General features: G+C 36.6%; 1 protein-coding gene across 1 annotated transcript in view; it reads right to left on the bottom strand.

Moving 5' to 3' along the window:
- Positions 1-4,932, bottom strand: part of SRI (sorcin) — a 41,877-nt gene extending 36,945 nt beyond the window's left edge. The window contains exons 1-2 of the mRNA XM_077766839.1: positions 4,861-4,932; positions 4,566-4,760 (exon numbers count right to left, since the gene is read on the bottom strand). Coding sequence (XP_077622965.1) covers positions 4,566-4,760; positions 4,861-4,932 — 267 coding nt within the window. The remainder of the gene's footprint in view (positions 1-4,565; positions 4,761-4,860) is intronic.
- Between the last annotated feature and the right edge of the window lie 14,933 nt (positions 4,933-19,865).

Raw genomic sequence — 19,865 nt, forward strand, 5'->3', positions numbered from 1 at the left:
TATGAAGAAAGGGGTAAATACATTGATTATCTTTAAACTTTTAAGAAGGTTAAATATGCATGTTGTAATCTCTAGGGTACTTACTGTAAGGCTACAATAGACTATAACTTTCAAAGCAGGAAAAGGAAAATATGGAATGCAGGGAAATAGTCCATCACTCCAGGAGAAGGCGAGAAAGGGGAAAAAGAATTATAAAACAATATAAACAAAAAAAAAAAATAAAACATTTGAAATAAATCCAAATATATTGGTAATCAAAATCAATTTAAATGGACTGATATATGCATATAATATGTACAATACATAATATATAATATTGTAATATAATAATAATTGCAAGGGTGTATGCCTCATGCATTGTTTCAAGTTCTATAAAGTAAAAACCAATAGAATTACAAAAGAAACAAGACAAACTTCCAGTCATATTTGCAAAAGTTAACACACTTCTCTCAGTGTTTGATGGATCAAGTGAAAAAAAACATGATTAAGGAATAGAAGATTTAGGGGCACCTGGGTGGCTTAGTTGGTTAAGTGTCCGACTTTTGCTTAGGTCATGATCTCGCGGTTTGTGGGTTCGAGCCCCGCGTCGGGCTCTGTGCTGACTGCCAGCTCAGAGCCTGGAGCCTATTTCAGAGTCTGTGACTCCCTCTCTCTCTGACCCTCCCCTGCTCACGCTGTCTCTCTCTCTCTCCTAGAAATAAACAAAAATATTAAAAAAAAAAAAGGAATAGAAGATTTAAAAGAACCAAATAAAAAGAAAAATAAAATCAACAAGCTTAATTTAATGGACATATACAGAACATTGCTGTCAACCACAAGAGATTGTATGTTCTTTTTAAGCACACAGTGAACCTTTATAGAAGTGGAAAATAGGTCAGTCCATTAAGTAGATTTCAACGTATTTCTAAGAACTGGTATGGAGACCACATTCTCTGACCAATGTATTTGAATTAGAGGTCAGTAACCAAATAGATAGCTGATACATGTTTAGAAGTTAAAAGCATTTAAACTAACTTTTTGGTGAAAGGAGAGATTATAGGAGAAACTAGAAAATATGTAACATTGTAAAATAAAAACATTACATCTGAAAACTTGTAGAATGCAGCTAAGGCATTAAAAAGTTGAACCAGGGGGCGCCTGGGTGGCTTAGTCGGTTGGACGTCCGACTTTCGCTTAGGTCATGATCTCGCGGTTTGTGGGTTCGAGCCCTGCATCGGACTCTGTGCTGACTGCCAGCTCAGAGCCTGAAGCCTATTTCGGAGTCTGTGTCTCCCTCTCTCTCTGACCCTCCCCTGCTCACGCTGTCTCTCTCTCTCTCCTAGAAATAAATTAAAAAAAAAAAAAGTTGAATCAGTAGTCAGAAGTTATCCCTTTTATAAAATAAACACTCAATGAGTTTCATTGGCAAGTTCTACAGACGTATCAGGAGCAGAAAATTCCAATCTTACATCCACTTATAGGTATAGAAAGGAAGCATCCTCTACCTCATTTGATGAGGCTGGTATAGTTCTGGAATCAAAATTGGATAAAGATAATATGAGAAAGGAACTTTAGACCAATTTCATGCATCCCATCAGTAAATAATCCTAAGTAAAATATTAGCAAGTCAGGTCTAGCAAGCTCTAGCAGAAATAATACAATTTGACCAAGTTGGACCATTCCAGGAATGCAATATTATTAATGTAAGACACCATACTGGTATAGAAGATTAAAGGATAAGGGCACCTGGGTGGCTCAGTCGGTTGAGCGGCTGGCTTCAGCTCAGGTCATGATCTCACAGTTTGTGTGTTCGAGCCCCGCATCGGGCTCTGTGCTGACAGCTAGCTCAGAGCCTGGAGCCTGTTTCAGATTCTGTGACTCCCTCTCTCTCTCTGCCCTTCCCCTGCTCATGCTGTGTCTCTCTCTCTCTCAAAAAATAAATAAATGTTAAAAGAAATTTAAAAGTAGAAGATTAAAGGAGAACAATGACATAGTAACTATAGTTTAATTTATGATTCAGTCTCTAACACTAGATATAGACGGTAACTTCCTTAACCTATAAAGGATATCTAAAGAAAGTGAAATGCAAACAACGGATAAGAAATATACTTATTTTATATACCTTAGAAAACATTTCTGTGTAAAAATAACAACCAGGAAACAATTCTTGCTGCTACCAATTTTTTTTTTTTTTACATTGCATTAAAGACATTAGCCAGTGCAGTAAGGCCAGAAAAGGAAATAGACATATAAGAATTAGATAAATTCACAAATTCTGTGATCATTTAGGTAGGAATTCAAAGGAATCTAAATATAATAGAGCTTACCCTGGTTCCCAGATGTCAGGTCAACATAATATGTTGGATCATAAATAGATCTACATCTGTGTATAGATCAGTATTTATATGTTGGCATCAAATAGAAAATTAAAAAGTAAAAATTATTCCCAACAATATCAGCAAAGCAACATACCTAGAAATAAATTTAACAAATGAAGTGTAAGACCATTTTGTAGAGAATTAGAAAACATTGTAAGAAGATATTAAAGCAAGACTTAAATATGAATGTAAAGGGGAGACATACAATGTTCAAGAATAGGAAGATTCCAAATAACAAAAAAGTCAATTTTATTATTTATATTTATTATTCAATCTCATTCCAGGTGTATATTTTTAATTTGTATGTAAACATTAAATATATTTTCTAACGTGAGGTCTATTTCGTCATAAAAATGAATATTGAGGGGTACCTGACTGGCTCAGTTGGAAGAACATGTGACTCTTAATCTCATAGTCATGAGTTCAAGCCTCACATCTGGTGTAGTGATTACTTAAACTTAAAAGAAATTTTAAAAAAAACCCAACTCAGATTGAGTACAAGAGAAAAATTTGCTTATGTGACATATTCTCTCAGTGTGATTAGAAGCCTAAAAACACATTTAATTTTCAACTGACCTGTAACTGTGTTCTGTCAGTTCTCAGAATAGTGGTTCTCAGATGAGTACATGTTGCATGGGGAGACAGAGACAAAAATTTCTCCAGTTTTATAGATTGAAGATGCACAGTACCAAATATTTCTAACAGGCAAAAGTATCTGATACCCTTGCATTTCACTTCTTGTGTTTTAATTTTCTGAAGTGATTTAAATAAAGTAAATCATGATATTTTGCCCCCAAATATGTCATATGATATCTCTAAATTAGAAGAATGTTTTCTATATAAACATAGTACTATTGTCCCAGATGACAAAATTAACATTTTCCAGTAATTATGAATAATTATAACACTGAGTCTATATTGAAATTAGTCTAATTATTCCTTATGCATTGCATTTCCTTTTATTTTCTGAAGTCTATTGATCACAAAACCTAATGCTGCTCTCATGTCCTCTCTCCAGGGTATTATGAAAGGCCTTTCCTAACCTTCAAAATGGGCTTGCTGCCTAATTGTTGAACTTTCCTTCACCTTAACTTTCAACTAACCTGCTTTTACCTTGGAGTGAGGGAACAAATAATTACTACTTCATAAAATGCATGAAGGAAGAAGGTCTTAGTGCATTTTTTGTTGTCATTTCTGGCCTATGTAAGATACTCAGAAGGTGTTAGTTAAGTTCAAATTCCTGACCCAAATGTGAGCTGTACAATTGGTTAGGTATAAATGAGGTGATTATAAGTTGATCATTTGTTATATTTCTTTGTATCCCTAATAGTATGTTGTTCAAATACTTTGTTAATTGATCGATACTGTCAAAATATAAAATCTTAGTTTTGGAGTACTTAGTATACTTTGTCAAATGTGAAGGTATCGTAGAAAAATCATCACAGTTTTTCAGGTCCTGTATTTGTACTCATTCCTCTGCATCTCGTATTTCCCACATCATCTCTTAGTGTTGGTGATAAACCTCTTCACAGAATGAAACGACATAAAATAAGTGTAACACTTGAATGTCTTCTACCCTTGATGCACATGTTATTTAGAAATCTTGAGAGCAGTTGGAAATGCAACAGTTTATGCAAAGTATAAAAACTGGTATGATCTTTAGCTTAATTAAAACCACAGGAATAGATCTGGGAAAATAAGAGCGTTTCTAAGCAGGTATTTGGAAAGTCAACCCTGAGGTCTCTGGTTGATTGGTCACCCAGGAGGCAGAATACTTCTTTCTGTAGCTGTCTTTTAGAAGCTACTGATTGTATGTTAATCACATATATTACTATCTCCTCCCGCAGGCTGTCGTGCAAGTTGTACCTTTATTTTTAATGAAAAAAATTATTCATCTAAATACAACAGTCAGCACTAAAATTTATTTTAAATCACATGTGGAGAATTTCTCTGGCATATCTCTAGCATTTGGGCAACCTGTTTGTATAGAGTTTATTTCTTTTGTACTTGTGTTATGCTAAATTGGAGCAATAACTTATTTTATCCTCTATTTTTAAGTGGCTCAACTACAGAATTCTATAAAACTTCAGAATTATGGTATCTACCTATATCTTTTCATGTATTCAACAAATATTTTTTAAACACACTGTGTGTAAAATATTTTTGGAGGTACAGTTATCAGGGTTATTAGGATCACAAATGATTTACATGTTGCCAAATCCAGTTATCACCCTCTATCATATTGGGCACATCAGAAGTGCTTAACATGGTCATCACTCCCTCCTGCTGGACACACTTCCTTGATGTGGCCTCCAGGTCTCCACTCTTTTGAGATTCTCTGACTGCCTCAATCTCCTTTGCTGGATCTTCGTTATCTTCCCACACTCTAAGGTTAGGATGTACCTAAGGTTAGGATGTTTCAGTCGTTAGACCTGATTTTGTCTCACTCACATCTCAATCCCATGGCTTTAAAGATTTGTATGTGGAAGGCTTCTAAGTTTACATCTCCAGTTTGGTTTTCAGTCATGTCTGTCATTTCCACCTGTGTGGCTGATGGGCCTTTCTTATTTGACATGTCTGAAATGAAATTTCCTCCCTACAAACCTGTTTCTCCTACATCTGACCAAGCAAGCCTCATGATATTGCCCACGACCCCTCCAATCCAAACCATAATCTCATTCCTGGATTATTATCTTCTAATTTCTCCTTCTTTGTTCCCTTGGCCCTTCATGGTCTACTCTGCACTTAGCAAAATGAGCAATCATTTGGAAATATGCCACTCCTCCATTTAAAACCTTACAGTGACTTCCTTCTCAGACAGACTGAAGAGCCAAATCCTGGGGCACCTGAATGGCTCAGTCAGTTAAGAGTCCAACATCAGCTCAGGTTATGATCTCATGGCTCATTAGTTAAAGCCTGGGGTTGGGCTCTGTGCTGACAGCTCAGCGCCTGTAGCCTGCTTCAGATTCTATGTCTCCCTCTCTCACTGCCCCTATTCCACTTACTCTCTCTGTCTCTCTCAAAAATAAATAAAACATTAAGCAAAATTAAAACAAATGGAGAGCCCAAGTCCTTGCTGTGGCTTCCCAGGCTCGCAGAGTGACCCTGTTAACTGTTTGAGCTGTTGCCACCTCCTGTCCTTCAGGTTCATTCCACTCCTGCTACACTTGTCTGCTTGTCCTTCCTTGAGCACCAAACACTGTCCTGCCTCAGGGTCTTTGTGCATGCTCTTCCATCTTCCTGGCCCTTCCCCTCAGATATCCATGTGGTTGCTTCCCTCAAATTCCTCCAGACTTCTTACCAAGTATTACCTTATGACACATGCTTTCCTGGAAACCCCATCGAAAGTAGCTGCCCTATTTACCCTATTCACTTACTTTTCTTCATAAAACTTACCACTTGACATATTTTTTCATGGAATTGTAATAGACATATAATGTTATATTAGTTTCAGGTGTACAGCATAGTGGTCATCTGACATGTAATTTTAAAAACCATTTATTATCTACTAGAATAAAAACTCCATGAAAACAAGGGATTTACCACTTTCTGGTGTATTAGTTGACTTACCAAAATGCTTTCTTGAACGATTGCATGAATTGATTTTCCCTCCTAAATTTCACATTATGAGGTCTTAAGTATTCTTTCATATAACACATATTTATAAATATTTTCCTTATTTTATAAATAGAATAGACAAATTAGAATTTCCAATGATAAAAATCCATTAACTGGGAGTTGGAATTTTCTCAAATAAAAAAAAAAAACAGTGATTACTGGTGATATAGATCCTACATTGCACTTCTACTGCAGAATCATAACTTACTTAAAAATTTGATGGAGTAGCTTCTTTAAGCTCTACCTCCACTCTTTTAAAATGTACACATTTTATAAATTATGCCATATCTAATGCTTGAAATCACTTTATTTAAAAAAATTTTTTTACATTTATTTATTATTGAGAGACAGAGAGAAACAAAGCATGAACAGGGGAGGGCCAGAGAGAGAAGGAGACACAGAATCTGAAGTAGGCTCTAGGCTCCAAGCAAGCTGTCAGCACAGAGCTTAACGCAGGGCCTGAACCCACGAACCGTGAGATCATGACCTGAGCTGAAGTCGGACCCTCAACCAACTGAGCCACCCAGGTGCCCCTGAAATCACTTTATAAAATGCACACTAAAATAAACCTTTTAAAAAGGTGGACAAAAAGTGGGGAGGCACCTGGATGGCTCAGTCGGTTAAGCATTGGCTTTTGGTTTGGGCTCACGTCATGATCTCCTGGCTTTGATGTCTTTGATGACTTTTTGGGTTCGACCCCCATGTCAGATTCTGCACTGGCAGCATGTAACCTGCTTGGGATTCTCTCTGTCTCTCTGTCTCTCTCTCTCTCTTTGCCCCTCTCCAATTTGTGCTCTCTCTCAAATTAGTAAATAGACTTAAAAAAGTGAATACAACGCATACTAGCCTCTGGTGAAACAGCCTTCAGTGGCAGTAAGTTCACTCTCTCTAGATCATCCATTCCACCTTCAGAGAGCAGTAGTCCCTATAAGAATGCTCTCATCCCCAGGGTTCAGTGAACAGTGTCTCCTTTAACTTTCACTCATCAGTCTCAGTTATGGCCAACAGCTTCCCTTAGCCCTTTCACCTACTATGGCAACTCATCAAACGTAATATTTTGAGATACAGTCATTTACCAAGATTGCTTAAAATTCTGGTCTTCTGTTAAGAATGCTGACACTCTACAATCTCCAACTCAGTATCAATCATTGTTTTAATCCTAACTTGTTTTGCTGGGAGAGCCCATGTTACAGAATGCTCATCTGGGGTTATAGCACTAGATGTCTCGAGCTATTGCAATACAACACTAGAAAACCTAACTTGCTCCCTCTCCATCATTAATAGGCTCTTTCTTTGATATAGAGATAAGAAAGTTGGAAACAAACTGGTCAATTCTTATTTTCCTATACTATTGATAAATAAACATGTTATCTAGAGTATAGAAACAACATCCTTGCTAAAACTGAGTGCTAACATCAGCCAATAGAATTTGATATAATTCAAAATTATTTTATTTTATTATTTATTTTTATTTATTATTATTACTATTATTGGTCTGGACTATGACTACAGATATTACATTTCATAGAATTTTAGAAGTAAGAGACATCTTAGAAAGTTGTAAAGTAATCCACTCACTTCACATTGGGGACTCAAGGAAGTTATTGTGGTTAATTGCTCTTTCATGATTTTTTGGTTTTCTACCCTCTGCTTACCCAAAAAGGTACATTAGTGTTACTTTCTGGTAATTGGAGGTAAAATAAGACTTAGAATCATCTGGCCTAATTTTATAAGTTTACATATCAAGATCTGAAAAGGTTAAGTGACCTGTCCAAATTCAAAAGATTATGTCAGGGACTGGCCCTAGGTTTCCCTCTGGACTTTTATACTAGGATATTTTCTTTTTTTTTCTTTTTTTTTATGTTTATTTATTTTTGAGAGAAAGACACAGAATGCAAGTGGGAGAAAGGCAGAGAGAGAGAGGGAGACACAGAATCTGAAATAGGCTACAGGCTCTGAGCTACCAGCACAGAGCCTGACACGGGGCTCAAACTCATGAACTGTGAGATCATGATCTGAGCTGAAGTTGGGTGCTTAACGAAGTGAGCCACCCAGGTGCCCCTTTAGGACATTTTCTGTTATATTGGGGTTTAGATTAAATCCTAAAATGATTAGAAAGCAATAATTATCAGTAATCTAGATCCTTCCATTGTACTTCATAAAAGTAACATGAAATACTTAATAAAATTAGCAGAGTTCTTTGGGCCAATTTCACTTTTTTAATTCCACTATTTCAAATATATTTTGGAGTTTTAAATATATAATCATAGGAAGGAAGGTATAATGAATACCCATATGCTAGATTCAATAGCCATCACCATTTTGCATCACTGGTTTAATCCATTATTCTTTTTTGCTGAAATATTTATTTTTTAACGTTTATTTATTTTTGAGGGCTGGAGGGGCAGAGTGAGGGAGACAGAGAATCCAAAGCAGACTCTGAGCTGATAACAGAGAGCCTGATGTGAGGCTCGAATTTATGAACCATAAGATCATGACCTGAGCTGAAGTTGGATACTAAACTCACTAAGCCACCCAGGCACCCCTTGCTGAAATATTTCAAAACAAATCCCAAACATTGTGTTATTTTAGTCTGACATATATTAGTATGCATTGTTTTAAAATGGACTTTAAAAAATCATGAAAGCATTATCACCTCAACAGAATTAGCAATTCTTCATAAAGTCTAATATATTTATAATTCTCCAAATGTTTAAAAAGGATCTTTTTACATTTGATTTCTTCACACAAGGTACCATACTCTGCATTTGGTTAAATCTCTTGATCTAGTTTCACATCCTCCTTATTGTTGATTTATTGAAAAAATTGGGTTATTTGTCCCATAGAATGTTCCATATTCTGGATTTGTCTCTGTGCTTCCTGTTGGTGACATTGAACTTGTTGGTCAATGCCTTTATTTCTTGTTAACTGACTACTCAGTGCCTCATGAGATTCAGGTTCAACTCTATTGGCAAACATTTGTGATGCTGGCTGCTTCATAGAAAGCACATGGCATTAGTGTCTAGTCGTCATATTATTGTGATGATACAATTACCCATCAACTTTTCCTCTAGCAGTTTCATCTACTGATGAAAATTGCTGGAATCATTTCATTAGGTAAAATGGCGATTTTCTAATTTTCTTTTCCTTTTTTTTTTTTAACTTTCATTAACGGGGTTTTTTCTGTGGAAAAGAACTTTATCAACTAGGCTATCTAGTTACTGGGTTAAACAGAGAAGGCAGGATAAATGGCTAATTCTTTTCTTCTGCCAATTTTCAAAGTAAGAAAATATTCTAAACCCAATGGTGGTGACCAACTAGGTTTTTGTATCTGTGTGCATTTTTTTTTTTTAAGTAATGGAATGAACTCATTAGTTCTAATTAATTAATTTCAGTTACTATTTTTTTAAATCATTCTCCTATTTTTGCCAATGGGATTCTTCCCTTATATTTCTTCCTGCTTGTTTATATTTGTTTCTGGTATGTCCCATTAATTTTTTATTGCTTCCTGACTTTGTGGCATAACTCACCACAAACTCCCTTAATGCATTTTATTCCCCAAACAGAATCAGAATTCTGTCATAGACTCCTGGTTCCTTTTAGTGGAAAATGCTACTTAGAGACCAAAATCTGGGCACTGGGGGCCTCTCTTAGTTTTGAGTGCCACTGTCCTCTAGATCTTGCAGTTGTAAAGCTAAGGAATACATATTTTTTTAAAAAAATAATGAAATAATACTGATATTTAATTGATATCCAATTCAAATTTAACAGCATAGAATTTTCATTTAACTTCTTTAAACTCTTTTCTTTTACACTAATAATATTCATTCTTAGCAACATTGAACTATTTTTAAAATTTATCTTTGTGCATAAATGTGTGCATTTGAATGTATACTAGTTTCAAATTAATACTAAAACTAATAGATAATTAAGTTCAAGATTTATTTGAAGATCTGTTTTTAAAAATGTTTATTTTTTATTTTGAGGGAGAGGGAGGGGTTGTATGCCTGTTCATGAGTGGGAGGAGGGAGGGAGGGAAGGAGGGAGGGAGAGAGAGAGAGAATCCCAAGCAGATTCTGCACCATCAGTGCAGAGCTCAACATGGGGCTTTAGCTCATGAACTGAGATCATAACCTGAACCAAAATCAAGAGTTGGACACTCAACTGATTGAGCCACCCAGGCACCCCTGAAGCTCTGTTTTTAATTAGAACACATTACACTTAAGATTACAAAGTACTCAAAAAACAGTTGAAAATATATCTATTGTTTGTGTTATAATGTCATTATTTGGCTGTATTGATGGGTTTCATTGTTTTCATTTGTTTTAAGCTTGGAGACAAAGTCTCCAGCTGCTTCAGCATCACTTGAGAACTTGTTAGAAATACAGATTCTTGGGTCCCATCTCAGAACTTCTAAATCAGAAACTTTGGGAGTCAGTCTCTGCAGGTGAATTTTATGTAATATGTGAGAACCACTGTTCTAGTGATCGCCGTTTTTATTAGTGAATAAAAATGCAGATATAACAGAATACATATATATTAATAATCTCCTTTTTTCTTACCCAAATGTTACCCTACTATGTATACTGTTCTGTATCTTGCTGTTGAAAAATATACTTTTCATACAAGTCATTTTTTAAAGTTTTTATTTTAATGCCAGTTAGTTAACATACAGAGTTATATTAGTCACATAAGTCATTTTTAATTTTCTTCATATAAGTCATTTTTTATTTTTGCTGGAATATTTTGGAGGTAGATTCCTAGAAGTGAAGTCTCTAGATAGATTACTAGCAATTTTTTTTTAAGATCTTATCAAATTCCTTTGCCTGGAAGTTGTACCATTTTGTATTCTCATCAGCTGTTTGCCAGAACCTTGCCAACAGAGTACATTGTCAGACTTTGGGATGTTTGCCAATCTGATATATGAGAAGTTGTAGTTCATTGTAGTTTTCATTTGCATTTCCTGAATAAGAGTGAGTTTGGGCATCTTTTCATATGTTTATGCCATCGTCATTTCTTCTTTTGGGAATGGCTGCTGATATGTTTTGCTACTTCTTTTTTTTAATTTTAATTTTTAAATTTATTCATTTTTGAGAGAGAGATAGACTGCGAGTGGGGGAGGGGCGGAGAGAAAGGGAAACACAGAATCTGAAGCAGGCTCCATGTTCTGAGCCATCAGCACAGAGCCTGACCTGGGGCTTGAACCTGCCTGATCATGCCCTGAGCTGAAGTCGGACGCTCAACTGACTGAGCCACCCAGGTGCCCCATGTTTTGCTACTTTTCTATCAGGTTGTTAGTCTATTTCTTCTCAATTAGTAAGAACTCTTAATATATTAAGCATATTAGCCACTTAACTGCAAATATATTTTCTCACTTTACCATTTGTCTTTTACCTTTAGCTTATGTTGTGTATCAATGCCAATAGTTTAAGGAAAATGTACATGATTAGATATCTCAGTATTTTATCTCATAGCTTCTAGATTTTGAATTATTAAGGTTTTCCTCAGCTCAGGTGAGAAGACAAATTCTCCCATGTTTTCTTTTAGTATGTTTTTTTTTGTTTTTAACATTTAAACTTTGATTTATCTGGAATTTATCGTGGTGTGAAGTACTCACCCGATTTAATTTTATTTTCCTAATTTATATCTAGTTGTCCTAACACTATTTATTGTAGTTCATCTTTTTCCTCAGTAATTTGAGATGCCACTTTTATCGGATACTGGATTTCCATACACACCCGAGTCTATTACATACTTTCATTTTTGTTCTATTTGTAAAACAGTGGGTTTTTTTTTTAATTACTTAATTTATTTTTGAGAGAGAAGGGGAAGGACAGAGAGAGAGAGAGAGAGAGGGAAGGAGAATTGCAAGCAGGCTCTGTGCTGTGACCATGGAGCCCCATGCAGGGCTGGAAATCACTAACCGTGGGATCATGACCTGAGCCGAAATCAAGAGTCAGATGCTTAACTGACTCAGCCACCCACGTGCCCCTCTACCATGCACTGTTTTAATTATAGTGGTTGAAAAATATGTCTTAATATCTGATGATAATTAGGAGTACTTTTCATTTTTATTCTAATTATTACTTTTTTGCTAATGCCTTTAGTCTTCTCTTTAGATCCTGACTTCCTATGTGAACTAGGACTTAAAATAGCTTATTACTACTAATTGTCCTCTGTTCTTCCTCTCCCTGCACTGTTCAATTTTAGTTTTTGTCTTAATTTTGATATTTAATATTAAAAAGAACTTGATAGTTTTATCTAATTTTAGTCTTTATATTCTTAAGGACAATTAAACTACTATGACATAGCTTATCATTTTCAGGAGATATTCTTAGCTCACATTTTCTTTCATTGGGTATCTTAAAAGATTTCACTGGGAGGTTCATACCTAGTATCTATTTTTCCTTGTATGCTTTTCTTTCCCTTCCCATTTTTGCTCTCTGTATGAATTATTTACACCTTGTCAGGACATTTGGAATGTATATACTACTTGGTCACCCTTACCACTATCTTTTAGTCTTTGTTATACAGTTGAGTATGTTCAGTGCTTATCTGTCAGCTTTATATGGGAGCTTCTACCATCCCTTTGTGTGGAATTGTTCTCTAGTACCTTCTTCAGGAAGAGCAGTTACATCTCTTTATCTGTGACCTTTACATTTGAAGAACAATTTAACTAGATGTAAATCCTTAGTTCCCTATTTTCTTTCATTGCCTATCTTCAAGATGTTGCTCCAGTGTTTTCTACCACAAAATATTGCTGCTTGGAAAACAGGTGCCAATCAATCTGATTTTCATTGTTCATGACTACCTAAAGAATTTTTTTTATCTTTGAAATTCAATAATTTTACTAAGATATGTCCAAAAAGTATATCATTTATAGGCTAATACACCATTTCTTCTTTTTATTTAATTTTTTTTAACGTTTATTTATTTTTGAGGGAAAGAGACAGAGGGTGAGCAAGGGAGGGGCAGAAAGTGAGTGTGGGGAGACACAGAATCCAAGCAGGCTCCAGGCTCTGAGCTGTCAGCACTGAGCCTGACAAAGGGCTGGAACCCAAGAACTGCGAGACCATTACCTGAGCCAAAGTCAGACACTTAATCAACTGAGCTATCCAGGCGTCCCATATACCATTTTTCCTTGATATATATATATATATATCTCCTTGATATATATATATATATATCTCCTTGATATATATATANCTTCTCAAGTTACAGTTTTAGTATTCCATTTTCTAGATGTTATCTTACAGTTCTCCAATTGCATTTGTATTAGATCTCTTTTATTTTTGGCCATTTCTGGTACTTTTTTTTACCACAATACCCAGGTTTCATTGTCTCACCCCTGTGAAGAATGAAGAGGTGGACACAAAATGAGCAGCAGGCAGAGTTTAATAGAATATAAGATTAGAAAGGAAGAATAGTAGGAATGTTCTCTTTACAGAGAGGGTCTGCTGACAATAGGCAAGAGTCCTTGTTTTTTAAGGTTCTGGTCACTCTGCCCCTTCCCTTCCCCCTAGTTCATTCTCATTATCCTTATTGTTGGATAACTGTAGGTGCTGGGTTCTTCATTCCTGATTGACTCATTTCCATTGTATGAGGTGTGGTCTATGGCTGTACCAGTTCCTTGTAGGTCATAGGTTTTATGGTCTACTTATTTTTAGGCAGGTCTTTTGTCAGATTCCTGAAGGAAACCTGAGGTGGAGTCACCTGAAGGTATTTCCTGTGGTCAGACACTCCCAGCATTGTTCCAAAATAGTCTTTCTCCACCTAGTGACCCTCAGGTCTTAATCCTTTCCCTCCCTGCCTATGTTATCCTATTTTTTCTTGTCATATTTTCTCCTAAATCTTAAAAACAACAGTAGCAACAAGAACAACAACAACTTTGTTTGCGTTTCTCCCTTCACTTTTCCCTTTCAATGCATTCACGGCATTTATTTGTGGGGTTTTTTAAAAATGTTTATTTATTTTTGAGGGAGAGACAGTGCAAGCAGGGGAGGGGCAGAGAAAGAGGGGGACACAGAACCCAAAGCAGGCTCCAGGCTCTGAGCTGTCAGCACACAGCTTGATGTGGGGCTTGAACCTGTGAACATAAGATCATGACTTGAGCGGAAGCCGGACCCTTAACCGACTGAGTCACCCAGGTGCCCCTGTGTGTTCTTTTTAATTTAGTTTTTATTTCTCACTTTTTTTGCTCTTTTTCCCAATTCTTTTTTGACATCTGTCAATTCTCATTTTCTATCTTTCAGTAATTTTTGATGCACAATTCCTGGGTATAAGGAATGCTACAGTTCTTTAGTTTTCTAAATCAGAATATTATGATTTAGATTCAATTTGAGGAGCTCTTTGTGGCTTATGCTCTTTTACTTTTTTTTTTTTTCTCTTATCAAAGCAGAATCCAGGGATCACCTGTGGCTAGAAGATGGGGTGGTCCTGTGCACACAGTGGTTGGTATCTTTGTTCTGGCTCCTCTGGCTACATGCTACTGCTGTTGAGAGTTGGCTGGATTTAGGCTCTTTGAGTGTCCTTAGAGATACTTCTTAGAGCTCTTCACTATATTGTCTGAAGATTCTTACTAAAACCTTTGTGTCATCACCTGGGAAGCTTTGTTCCACAACGCTCATTCCCCTGGCCACCTTAGTCTCTGGGTAGAGGAGAGGCTAACCTCATACTTTTCACTCAGATTTGGCCATTTCACCTTCTGCTGTCCAAACTACCCTTCTCTGAGATCATTGGTTTCATAATTTTCAGTGAAATAAAAATACATATTTTCTTTTGTGTGTTTTGAAGGATATTTCATATCTTTAAACCTTTATGAATACACGTTATCTTCTGTTTTACAGGTAAGGGATTCAGACTTGGGAAAGTAGATGCCACTTCTTAGTAGCGCTGTGCTAACACACTCTGTGATATGCATCTTTGCTGATTTCTACCCATCTTATCTTAATATAAGAGACAGTGAAGCTCATTGCTAAAGGGTTTATTTCAAAGAAAGATGCAATAAGTATTAAGATTTTTTTAATATAATAAAAACGATTTATTTTTTGTGACTTTTCAGCCACCGATGCTTGTCAGGTCCTCCCAGAAGCAGACAGCAAGGTAGAACAAGAGATACATTGGAGGAAATGGCATGAAGAATAAGGCAGGAGGGAGCCTTCTTACTGCAGTGCGAGTCTCATACCTGTGAAAGACATAAGTGATGGAAAGATTAGGTAGGAAGGGATTCAGATCCTGGTGCAGGTGTGAAAAACTCCTGGTGGGGCAATAGGAAAAACCCAAACAAAAGGTGCCCATTAGAGAATCTTGCATGAAGCGGTAATTGCTTGGTTCCAGTCCCCATGCCATGCACACTTGTTGGCCAGGAGCAGTCCAGGTTCAGTGTGGAGCGTGGACTGAGTGAATGAGGTGGTCCATTCCGAGATGCGGCAGTTCACCTGTTACTCAGCAGGTGTTCCTGAAGGGCCATGGAGTGGGTCATCTTTATGGCTCTGCCGCTGATGTCTATTTGATATATTTAGCCAGTTTAAAAAAAAAACACTTTTAGCACAAATTTTTTCTTTATTAAAGCAGTTTGACAAAGTCTTCTTCATGTGGGGCAAAGATTCCAACAGAGATCAATAATGTACAACTTTTGTTGCTGTGTATTCCTAAAATGTCTAAGAAGCTAAGGATTATTTTAATTAGAGAATGTGAAAGAAGTTAAGATATCATTTTTCATTATTATCAGTCCAATAATTGTAGACAATCTAAATACACTATTAGATAGCGCTGTTCTTTTAGTCTGATTTTGTTATTTCCCATTGCTGACTGACAAGTCCAAAATTGGTAACTGGATATACCTGTGTCTGATGAGTCTGTCCTTTTGACCATTTTGATTTTGATCTCCAGGCAATTTGTTTTCAATGGAATCATCTGCTTCCAAAAGGACCAGAAAAACTCTTAGCCTGGGAATCAGGTCATCTGTGGTCTAATTCTGCTTTGTTACAGTGTAGCTGTGTGACCTTGCAGAAATTACTTCACCACCTTGGACTTCAGTTTCTACGTTTGGGAAATGAGTTTATTAGATTAGATAATCTCCAGGCTTCATCTAGCCTATGAAATATTGCACTTGAAGTTGGAGGTTATGGATAAAATATTTTCTATATTTTTTATCAAAAACTAAAATAAAGACATGGAAGCTATATTTAGGAAATGTGTGGACAGCACACATGTTGGAAAATGCAATTAATATTTAAAATAATCTTCCAGGCCTGAGGGATAGGTTATTTTCTACAAAATAAACTTTAATAATAATAGGGTGGATTGTTTGTCTATTTTTTTTAAATAAGCCTTTTATTTTAAAGCAGTTTTAGACTTACAGAATTATGGCAAAGATAGTACAGAGTGCTTATTTATTTTTGCTTTACACATAAGTGTAAAAATATCTGTGGCAATCAGTGTTGGGTAGGTTGGTGGTGGAAGGAGCTGAGATGGGGCTCCGGGGGCAGAGTGTGGAAAGACTGGACTTAACATTTTATGTGAAAAGAATTATGTCACACAATCCTAAAATTATGTGACTTTCAAAAAAAAAAACCCCACAATAACCACCTAATACACCTAATACCTACATTAATAAAGATCTACATTAATGATCCAGAATAAGGGAAACATCAATCATATTATACTGTAACCTGGCTATACCTCACCTAGAGTTCTATTTTTGGTTCAGGGAACCGTGTAGTAAAAAGGAACACTGAAATGTTTGCACAAGGTCCGGAGAAGAAAGAGTGGAATAATGAAAGACTTGAAAATTATTACATAAGAGGAAAGACTGACTGAGCTGGAAAGCTTTAGCCTGAAGAAGAGAAGACTTAGCAGAAACATGCAATAAATTATTTTTTTTAATTACATATATTTTAAAAAATTAGGTAAACTGCTCATATAATTAAAAAATCAAAATGATAGAAAAGATATCAGTGCATCTACTTCTGTTTCTACTTTTCCCCATCCTGTTTAGGTATGATTTTTAAAATTCATTTCTTTTGACTCCTTTCACAGTGTTTCCTCAGGCAACTCTAAGCAAATACACATATCCAAAAGGAATCAAACTATGCATGTTATTTTGCACTTTGATTTTTTTTTTTTTACTTAATACTATATTTTGGAGATCTTTCCATATATGTGAAAAAAAGGTACCTCATTAAAAAGGTTTATTTTATTTATTTTGAGAAAGAGAGAGAGTGAGACAGCAAGCAGAGGAGGGGTAGAGGGAGAGAGAGAGAGAGAGAGAGAACCCCAAGCAGGCTCTGCACTGTCAGCACAGAGCCTGACATGGGACTTGATCTCATGAGCTGTGAGATCATGACCTGAGCTGAAATCAAGAGTCTGACACTTAACCAACTGAGCCACCCAGGGAGCCTTATTTGTTTTAAATAGTTGTATAGAATTCCATCTGTGAAAGCACCACAGGTAACATAACCAGTTCTAAAGATCATTGCTTGAGTTCTTGCCCAGTTTCTGTTTGTACAATGTTGTCATTCATGAAAAAACAAGAAAAATTAGCAGGAGTGCCTATTTTCACCTCAAATTCTTGTAGAGATAGCTACAGGATAAATTCTTGGGAATGGAGCCTCTGAGCCAAAACTTAACTATGCATTTTTAATATGGAAAAATATTGTCTTATTGCTGTCTATAAAGGTGGTCCTAGTTTGCATATTCAAGAGCAATGTATGCAAATACATGTCTTCACAGCCTCACCCTCACAGAGTGTGCTCAAACTCTTGGAATTTTGCCCACCTGTTAGGTGAGAAATGGCATCTTAATGTACTTTCAGTTACCATGCATCTCTCTCTTTTATTTTTTTAATTTTTTAAAATGTTTTATTTATTTCTGAGAGAGAGAGAAAGAGACAGCGTGAGCAGGGGAGGGTTAGAGAGAGAGGGAGATACAGGATCTGAAGCTGGCTCCACGCTCTGAGCTACCTGTCAGCACAGAGCCCAATGCGGGGCTCGAACCCACAAACCGTGAGATCATGACCTGAACCGAAGTCAGACAGTTAACTGATGGAACCACCGAGAGGTGCTCCGTCCATGCATCTCTTTATGAATGTAGGCAAATATCCTTTTGTATGTTGGAGAGGCTTTTTCCCTGTGAACTCTGTTTATACCCTTTGCACAGTTTTGTACTGGATTATGTAGAGGTTGTTAGTTCTGCACCTCATCCTGTTGGCATTCACCTCTGCAAACTGAAAGCAGCTTGTATGAACACCTGTCACGCTTTGCGTGCAGGCTTTTTTTCCTGGCCATGTTGGCAAACGGGGTAAGAGTATATAGTCAAAGTCAGGAGAGCCGAAAGTTAATGCCCTAGAAACTTCTTTTATCCAATAACAGAGATTTGTTGCTTAAAACCTCCGTCTTCCTTTCCCTTCAATAGGGATAAATCACAGGTTCATTTAACACTGTCTTCCAGAGTTTCCCAGGCGAGTTGGGCCCACAATGGAAACTGGCTTGAAAATGCATGCTTTATTCCTTCTCTGCTCTACTTTATTACTCTATTCCTATACTTAATGATTACATTTCCAAAGTAAACTGTGTAATAGAATTCTTGCCTCAGTGTCGCTTCTGAAGGAACCCAAGTCAAAACATGTTGTTAGTCCTGTCTTTGTGTGCTACTCCATGTGTGGCCTGCAGATGGCGCTGGTTTGTGACCTGTTCGTTACCTGGCTGATAATTTCAGAATTTGAGTTAAAAACTTTAGAAACTTTTATAGTAATTTGATGTTGCCACAGTATGTAAGCATGTGATTTTGTGTACACACACACACACACACACACACACGTCTGTGCTGAACTGGAAGAAAACAAAAACAAAAAACCTGGCCTTTACCTCAGATAGTTGGAGAGACGTTACTTTAAATGATGGTCCTAAGAACAACGCACAGAAGTATAACTAGAAAACTTTTTGTTTTGGCTCAATCAGTTAGGCGTCGGACTTAGGCTCAGGGCATGATCTCAGGGTTTGCGAGTTTGTGCCAACAGCTCAGAGCCAGGAGCCTGCTTCAGATTCTGTGTCTCCCTCTCTCTGCCCCTTGCACTCTGTCTCTTTCTCCTTCAAAAATAAGCATTAAAAAAAGAAAGAAAGAAAACGATTTTGGTTAGATAGAAGAGAATTTTGTAATTGTGCAGGGAGCTAATCCAGGAAAAGATTACCATATTGGTAGCAGTCAACACTCTTAGGAGAAGAGTCAGCCTGCTTGGCTGACTGGCTCTTGGTACTGTGAAGAACCCTGTTTGTGACAGAGCTATTCTATCTCAATAGCTTCTCCTACTCTGTCTTAAGGACATTTGAGAAATGACTCTCATTATTTTTCATCTCTTTTTAAAATTTTTAAACAGTCTTTACGCTCTCTGTATGTTTTGTATTTTATTTACTTTTTCTAGTTGTTTCTATTCTCTTTCTAACGGGACAGGATTAGTAAAAATGGAACTAATATGCTGATTGTGTTCTTTAAAACCTGTTGACTGTCTAAAAATTATAGGGGAGGGGCGCCTGGGTGGCTCAGTTGGTTAAGCACCTGACTTCGGCTCAGGTCATGATCTCATGGTTCGTTGGTTCAAGCCCCATGTCAGGCTCTGTGCTGATAGTGCAGAGCCTGGAGCCTGCTTCATGTTCTGTGTGTCTCTGCCACTCCCCTACTTGTGCTCTCTCTCCCTTTCACAAAAATAAATAAATAAACATAAAAATTATAGGGGAAAGTTTAGTTCTAGTTTATCCTATTCTGATAGTCTTTGGTATATTGTGAGTTCTATTCCAGTGACTCTTCGTAATTTACAGAACTGAGAAACTGGTAACTGGGTAATGGTATGGAATTTTTTTTTAAACCCTTAAGTTTCTCAACTGGCATTAAAAT

This window comes from Crocuta crocuta, unplaced genomic scaffold, assembly GCF_008692635.1.
Source record: "Crocuta crocuta isolate KB4526 unplaced genomic scaffold, BGI_CrCroc_1.0 scaffold165, whole genome shotgun sequence".
Classification (NCBI taxonomy): Eukaryota; Metazoa; Chordata; class Mammalia; order Carnivora; family Hyaenidae; genus Crocuta; species Crocuta crocuta.